Genomic DNA, 8,663 nt, shown 5'->3' with positions numbered 1-8,663 from the left:
CCAAAAAAAAAAAAAAAAAAAAAAAAAAAAAAAAGCTAGATGTTGAATGGATAGGCTCAATGCATTTTTATCAAATCAGAAACTTAAAATATCTCTTGGGTCCACTCTACTGTTCTTACCTTCCCGGATGGCTGTAAATGGGACTCCTTCCTCTGCATTCATGCTGATGACTTTTAAAGCCACAAGTTGTCCATTTATCCTAGAAGAGTTGGGGGGGAAAGGACACAGATTTGTTGACATGGCCCATAGCAGCAATTTATACTAAGGATGGTTTAACAAAAGTAGCTTTCCTTCAAAATTTATTCCAGTATATGAAATGTACAATTTTCTCAAAATAAAGAAGTTTAAAAAGTGATATGTATATAACAAGCCATTGTTTTCTCTTTACCAAAGTGATATATATTTATTACAGAAAAAATGGAGAATATGGGAAAGCACAGAAAAAAATAACCCAACAAAGCCAGCTTCATATTTTGATGTATACTGTTTCTTTGATTTCCCTTTGTGCACTTGTTTGAGCCATTCTTATTTTTCATCTGAATTATTGTAATGACCTCCTAGCAGTCTTTCTGCTTATATGTTTGTACCCCTACTGTCTACTTCCAACAGTAGCCCAGGGCATCTTTTTTAAAGTGAAAGTCAAAACAAGTCACTTCTGTGCTCAAAACCCACCGTCATCTCCACATTTCATTCTGAATAAAAGCCAAATTCTTACAATTGCCTCCTAGGTGCTACCTGACCTGTCCAGTCCCACCATTCTCTCTCTCTTCATCTCTTACTCTCCCCTTATTCATTGTTCTGTTTGCTGATGTAAGCTAAATGCCAGAGAACAGAGAAGATTTTAATGTAAGTATAACTATATTGTTTTTAATACAGTGGGATTCACATCATATTATTAGGAACCTGTTTTTCCTCCATTTAACTTTTTCTGTTAGTCATTCTTGTATTATTTGACATTTAATAGTAACATTTCATCATATAAATATGTACAATGTATTTTGCCAATTCCAAATATTTTAACATTGTTTCTAACTTTTGGCTATTATAAAAATGCCTGGACGATCATATTTGTTCATATTTGTAGATAAATCTTTTCATACAGCCTCTGTTATTTTCTTAGGGTCGTGGTGGAATTGCTAACTCAAAGAGTATGCAGTGCACAAATTTTTATTGTTTTGAACACATGTTCCCACATTGTGCCGCAGAGTGATCACAGCACTAACTGGTCGTGAGCCTGGCCATTCTAGCACCCTCTCGCCAACAGCGGGCAGCATTGTTTGTTTTTTGTTGTTGCTGTTGCTTTAAGATTTCATATTTTAGAACAGTTTTAGATTGACAGAAAAGTTGAGAAGATAGTACAGAAAATCCTCATATACCTCACATCCAGTTTCCTCTGTTGTTAACATCTTATATCAGTATGATACATTTGTTAAAATTAATGAGCCAACATTGATACATTATTATTAACTAAAGCCCTTAGTTTATTAGGAATTATTTAGGTTTTTTTTTTTGCAGTAAAATTGTATTGCTTGTTGGGGGTTGCATTGTAAATTGGTAAAATTTGGGGAAATGCAACATGATCATATGTGTGAAAAGCCATAAAACTACCACACTCAGGAATTTTTCTCAGTTGCTTAACAAAGATTTCAATAATTCCAAGTACATGAAAGGTATCATTCACTGTGTTAGTTACAATAGAAAAAAATAGAAATAGCTGAAATGTTCAACATGGGAGAAAAAACTGATTTGATACATTTACATATTGCAATATGATTACCAGGATTTCTTTAGTTTTTACCTGATGTCCCTTTTCTATTCCAGGATCTCTTCTAGGACACCACATTGCATTTAGTTGTCATGTCTCTTTAGGCTCCTCTTGGCTGTGACAGTTTCCCAGACATTCCTTGTTTTTGATGACATTAAAGGTTCTGAGGAGTACTGGTCAAGTATTTTGTAGGATACCGCTCTATTGGAATTTTTCTGATGTTTTTCTTATGATTAGACCACAGTTATGGGTTTTGGTTTCATCACATCATATTAAAGGTACATATTGTCATCAAAACTTATGGCTTTTGATGTGGCCTTAATCACCTGGCTCAGGTAATACTTATCAGGTTTCTTCACTGTAAAGTTATTCTCCCCCCACCCCCTTCCATACTGAACTTTGGAAGAATGTCACTATGAGTAGCCCACACTTAAGCACTGGAAAGTTATGCTCCACCACCTTGAGGGTGGGTTATCTGCATAAATTATCTGGAAATTTGTCTCTTCTCTCCCATTTATTAATTAACTGAACCACTTATTTACAGCACTATGGACTCATAGTCACTTTATACTTTGGGTTACAACCCAATAAATACTATTTTATTAATTTTGTTGCTCAAATTTTTCCACCTTTGTTCTTTGGGAGCTTTTTCAGTTGGCTCCTAGGTATTTTTGACATATCCCCATAAATGTGGGACTTCTTTTTGGGGGGCATGTTTTTATCTTCATTTTTTGGCCTATTTAATAGGTAAAAAGGATTATCACACTTTAATTTCTATTCCTTTAAATAATTGTGGAACTGAGTTTTCATAACGTTATTGGTCTTTTCTGTTCTTTTGTGGTTTACCTGTTTGCCCATTTTTTATTGAAATATTTTGCATATACTTTTCACCAATTTCTTTTGTTTGCCTTATCATATCTTTGAAATTTTAAACTTAAAAATTTTTATGATGCTCAGTATTTTCCAAAATGTTTTACCCAGAACATAGCTCTGTGAAATTCTCCCTATCCCCTACCCTAAATTTTTCTGTTCAAATATGTTTAGAAAATGCTTTATACTTTAAAATTTTTCTTCATCTTTTTAATTTTTTTAAAAAATTTATTTATTTTGTGGTACATGGGCCTCTCACTGCCGTGGCCTCTCCTGTTGTGGAGCATGGGCCCCGGACGCGCAGGCCCAGCGGCCATGGCCCACGGGCCCAGCCGCTCCACGGCATGAGGGATCCTCCCGGACCAGGACACGAACCCGTGTCCCTGCATTGGCAGGCGGACTCCCAACCACTGTGCCACCAGGGAAGCCCTCTTCATCTTTTTTAGAGAGTCATGGTATACATCAACATTTTAAAGATGCTGAGAGCACCTACAATAAAGGATCACATTTTATTTTGTTCTAGGGTTACCCGTGTCAATTGCACAATGGTAATGGTTTCAGTGAAACTTCTATTAAGGTGTCTCAGAACTGGGGGGGGTCCCTAGAACATACTTGGATAGATGGGGCACCATGGACATGTCCAATCTTCCCTTACAGGTTCTGACTTAAGTGTTACTTATAGACAGACCTTTCCAGTCCAAAAGTTACACAGACTTCCCCTGTTTATTCTTCTAGCTCTTATATGTTTCCTTTTTCATTTAACTCTTTAATCAACTGGGAATTTATATTGTATATTTACCTTTTCCAAATTGCTAACAATCGTCCCAACTCCATTTATTGGACTGTTTATTTATTTATTTATTTTCCCGGCTGATTCGACATGCCACCATGATTGTATATTAGATCTTACTAAAATACTTGGATTTGGGACTTTTCTGGACTTTTACAAATCATATTTCTTTGATCTGTCTTATACTTGTGCTACACTATTTTAATTATCATGGCTTTTGAACATATTTAGAATACATTAAAACTCTAAATTACAGAATCATTGACATCTTTGTGCTACTAGATATTCTAATCCAAATATCCTTACAAGGGTCCCTGAAATGATCTACAAGACCCTATATAAGGCCCTATTGCATCTGCAGCTCCTCACTGTCCTCACATCCTTCCATTCTCCCAGCCCAGTGCCAGGCCTGCTCCTGCCTCAGGAATTTGCTACTTGCTGTTCCCTCTGCCTGAAACTCTCTTCCACTACACACTCACACAGCTCACGTCTCACCTTTGTCAGTCTCTGTTCAAGTGTTCCTTTCTCGGTGAGGCCTCCTCTCTCACTATTTAAAATAGTAATTCATCACACCCCTTTGGCACTCCCTATTCCTCTTCCCTGTTTTATTCTTTTCCAAAGCATTTTCACTCTTTGACAAACTCAGTCAAAGAGTTCATTTGTTTATTGCCTCTCTCACCCCCACTAGAACATACACTCCATAAGAGCAGGGATTTTTGTCTCTTTTGTTTTCCAATGAGTCCTTATTGGCTAAAATAGTGCCTGGCACAGAGTAGGTGCTTAATAAATATGAGTAGAATGAATGAATGCCTTTCTGGCTTTTTCTTCAAGTCTTTTATATCCCTTACTAAATCTTTATATAAATCCTGCCTTTTTTTTTTTTTTAATTTTTGGCTGCATTAGGTCTTCGCTGCTGCATGTGGGCTTTCTCCAGTTGCGTTGAGCAGGGGCCACTCTTAGCTGCGGTGCACAGGCTTCTCATTGCGATGGCTTCTCTTGTTGCGGAGCACGGGCTCTAGGCACATGTGCTTCAGTAGTTGTGGCACACGGGCTCAGTGGCCGTGGTTCGCGGGCTCCAGAGTGCAGGCTCAGCAGCCGTGGCACACAAACTTACTTGCTCCACGGCATGTGGGATCTTCCCGGACCAGGGATCGAACCCATGTCTCCTGCATTGGCAGGTGGGTTCCCAACTACTGCGCCACCAGGGAAGTCCCAATCCTGCCCATTTTTGATTGTAATGATTTTTTTGTTGTTGCTTTTTGAGAATAATTTCCCCTACAATATTTTCTATTAAATGGTTATTGCTAATACATAAGACAACTTTTGATAAGTATATTTTGATTTTGTAAACTGATCACCTTATTGTTCTGTCTCACTACTTTTAATAGTTTCTTAAACGATTCTTTTGGGTTTTTTTAGGTAGACAATTCTATAATCCACAAAAATTATATTCAGTCTTTTTTTCCTCGTTGCATTGGCTAGAATGCTTATGATAATCTTTAACAACAGAGAATAGTGGGCAGCCTTGCCCTACCTCTAACTTAATAGTGATGTCTCTAGTATTTAATAAAGAAAAAGTATGTAGACTATTGATTTGAAATTATTGTATAACATAATGAGTAATTATCATTCTAATCCTATTTTGTTCAGAGTTTTAAAAACTAGAAATTGATGTTGAATTTATCAAATGCCTTTTTGACATCTATCTCTATATGTTTTAAGCTTATAAATGTAATGCTTTTGTGGTAAGGAATAAAGTGAAAAGTTTGAGTGACCTTTCTCCATTCCAGTTTCAACCACTAGAAGTAGCTACTTTTAATAATCCCTTGTATATTTTTCCAGATTCCTCTAGGCACATACAAATTTGTACATGAACAGTGCTTTTTTTCTAAATGAGATCTTATATTGTTCTGTAACTTGCTTGTTTCTCATAAAATATTGGGCATCTTTTCATACATCTTATACTCTAGATGGTTGCATACTATTTCATTATATAGTGATAATTTAGCCAGTCCTCCATTAATGGATATTTGTAACCAGGTTTTTACGTTTTCTATTATAAATCTTGCTGCAGTTAATACACTGTTACATATATCTCTGTGCACTTGGACAGGGTATATATTTGTAATGTATTTTTCATTCTATTACTAGGCTGAATCCCTTGAAGGAAACCTTTTATATTCTTAGTACCTAAGATAGTTTATGGAAGTGAATTAAATCCTGTTTTTACATAATATATTTAAAATGGTATCTCCTCCCAAATCCTCTTTAACAAGTAAAAATTATAACACAAGTCCTAAGATAAATAATAGTCTTGTATTTATATTAAATTTTAAAAATTAACATTTAACTACTTTGAGCCATTATTTTTCTCCATTGGAGAAAACATATTATTAAAGAAATCAGACCTTCTGACTATCCCACCTTGACTAAAAGCTGTGGAATTCGTGAATCTTCCAAATATGTTTAACAAAGTTTTTATTAGTCAAAATGGGCACTTGCTTTCTGGATTAACAATCTTTTTATTCTCCAGCCATTTTGTGTAGAATTGCAAGTGTAGAATACCCAGGATTAATCATTCTTTGCATACTATGTCATACTTTGTAGAAACCAACTTCAGTTTCTTCTACAAAGGCCAAGTGGAAGAAGGAAGGAGAAAACCCAAGGCTGCCATTGCAAACCTCTGTCATTGTGTTTTGGGCTGAATGGGGGGGATATGAAAATATCTGTAGAGACACCTTATCAACTGTACTTCCCACCAGGTGAAGAGCAGTAATTGTTCTTTGGGTCAGTAGTTGAGAAAGTTTAATTTGAATTGAATCAAAAAAAGGAAAAGCTGATAAATTAGTGGGCTGATTTTAATTGGGGCAGGAGAAGTTTGTTTTCTTTCAAGGCTACTTCAATAATCGTGTCTTTCCCTATTGACTATGGGGTCTTGCATAGGTCCCGAACTTCTGTCCTGTGTCAGCTGGCTTCATAATGTCAAATCCTGGGGGTGAAATCCTCATCTCCAGTCTCTCCCAGCTAATGAGTCACTCACCGGCTAATCCCCTTGTAAACTGTAGCGTAAGAACCTTCACCCAGCTTCTCCAAGTTCAAGTAAGATGAGGCTGCCCCAAAGGCGAGGCTCTTCCTCTGCATAAGGGGAATGAGGAGGAGTGAGAGGGGGGGAAGAAAAGAGCATTTTTTTAGTGTTGCCTTCCCCCCCCCCAGAGAAATTAGACAGCATTGCAGAATGTACTTGGGAAGGTCTGCTCAGTAATTGCCCTGGAAATAAGGCCCAGCCTCTCTGGACAAGCACACATTAAATTCTTGATCAACATCAGCTGCTCACTCACCCACTGAAAACCCTGACTCAGATCCTCTTCCTGAAAAGAATCGCTGTTACTCAGTGGCCTTTTACTCTTGAACTTCCGGGCACGGACAGCCTGAAGTCCCCTGGGGTGAAATGAAGTCATGGAACATGATGCTTCTTTTAGGTCTGTTAGCTAGAGAAAAAGGAAAGTGCAGGAATAAAATTTATGCAAAGTCAAGGCTCAATGGCTAGCATAAACCATTTTTTCTTTATTTGCCTGATGTTAACTCTTCAAATGTTTTCCAAGCTTCCTACACGCCCAAAAGGCACCTTTCCTGAACATCAGTTCCTTAAAAAATAAATAAATAAAATAATGATATCAACTGCTGAAACACAACATTTTCTCTTCACGTAAAAATATGTCTTTAAACACTTAGGTTAACCTAAATTTCTTTGATGGGTGGTTTCAAAGTTTTCTCTGTTAAACCTACACTCTTTTTTTTTTCATGTCCCCTTAATTTCTCTTTTTAGGGGAAAAATTTTCTAGTATAACATTGCTAATAAACATGAACTAATTACTGAAATTTTTAATCCGTAGGGTACCATTACTGCAGCTTGCTTTTTGAGGTTCAGCTCTCTAATTTAGTACTTCAGAGATTTCAAGAGAATAACTTTCTCGACTTCAAGTCAAGTGAGTTTCATGCAGCCCAAAACATAGGATTATTTTTCCCTTTTGGCTTAAAAGAAAATCTCCAAATTTGATAACAACAATCACAAATTCTCTGTGACTTTAATAGAATTTTCTTTTTATTGCTTTCGACCTAGTGCAGGAAAACCAGACCCTGCTACAGAAAGGGAGCCTCTGAACCCCTCGGTTTATGGATAGAGGAGGATGCTGCTCCTGGAATACAAATACCTTGATCGCAGCCTCCATCATCACCGGAGCACTCCTCTGACGGCTGTGTGCATCTCCTCCCTCCCAACAGCAATGGCAGCTGCATCCAGGCTGCAGAGTCTTTGCACACAGCTCTTGGCCCATAATCTTCTAGGTTCAAGGAGAAAACCCGGCACTTGAACCTCTCTCCCTCTGCCTCTCCTGTCCTTGTTCACTCCCTTTTTGCCAGAGGTCAGCAATGCTGGAGCTTTCATATGACTCACGTGAGGGCTCTGCTTGGAGCAGCCTCATGACTTCAGCAGTTTTTCTTCATCAGTGCAAGAAACTACACATCAGAAAGGCGGCCGCCTGCATTCATATGTGCGCAACTGAAACCAGGACAGCTAATATTGGGAAAGAATAAAATTTGGCACAATTAAAGTTCTTATTCCAGCCACAAGTTAGTGCTACTGGTATTCACGGTTTTTATGAATTTACATTGCTTATCCATATTATTGATAATATTTATTAGGCTTTCCTGGTGCTAAAGTGGATATGTTGAGGAGTATTTTCCCCCTGCCCTTCATCTGAAAGTATTTTGTTTTTAAGACTTCAAAATAAATTTGCAACCTAGCCAACTTTTAGTAGTCAAAGAAACCACAGAACCCTAAAACAGGAAGAAAGCTAGATATCTACTCCATCTCTTTGCCTTTAAGCAATAGTGTAACTAAGAGTCCCAACGGTACTCATTCATTCACCAATTCAAATACTATCTAGTGAGCACCTGTGTTGTTCTTATTACTAAACAGGTAACAATGTTACACAATGGTGGAGAGAGAGAAGTTTGCATGAAATAGCTCCTTCTCTCCCTCTCTCCTCCCCTCGCCCTGCCTCCTTCCTTCCACATAAATGTAATTAACGTTTACTATATTAATACCATGACATGTCAAGGAACTACCTCAAGCTAGTTTGCAGTCTTTGAACAGAACTTTTCTCTCCCATAGACTCCTAAGGTCATTGTCACTATAATGTGCTAATTAGAGTGAGATGGAAAATAAGACACATATAA

The 8,663-nt window shown here is 37.4% G+C and overlaps 1 protein-coding gene across 2 annotated transcripts in view; it reads right to left on the bottom strand.

Annotated features, from left to right (window-relative positions):
* CDK15 (cyclin dependent kinase 15) overlaps nucleotides 1–7,759 on the bottom strand; it is an 88,209-nt gene extending 80,450 nt beyond the window's left edge. For both annotated transcript variants that reach the window (XM_024757400.1, XM_024757401.1), the window contains exons 1-4: nucleotides 7,637–7,759; nucleotides 6,764–6,913; nucleotides 6,466–6,560; nucleotides 120–199 (exon numbers count right to left, since the gene is read on the bottom strand). In XM_024757400.1, the coding sequence (XP_024613168.1) occupies nucleotides 120–199; nucleotides 6,466–6,560; nucleotides 6,764–6,913; nucleotides 7,637–7,759 (448 nt within the window). The remainder of the gene's footprint in view (nucleotides 1–119; nucleotides 200–6,465; nucleotides 6,561–6,763; nucleotides 6,914–7,636) is intronic.
* Nucleotides 7,760–8,663: the final 904 nt, after the last annotated feature.

This window comes from Neophocaena asiaeorientalis, unplaced genomic scaffold (genome assembly GCF_003031525.2).
Source record: "Neophocaena asiaeorientalis asiaeorientalis breed wild unplaced genomic scaffold, Neophocaena_asiaeorientalis_V1.1 scaffold246, whole genome shotgun sequence".
NCBI classification, from domain to species: Eukaryota; Metazoa; Chordata; class Mammalia; order Artiodactyla; family Phocoenidae; genus Neophocaena; species Neophocaena asiaeorientalis.
The sequence above is the reverse complement of the archived record's forward strand: the minus strand, read 5'-3'. Positions and strand labels throughout refer to the sequence as shown.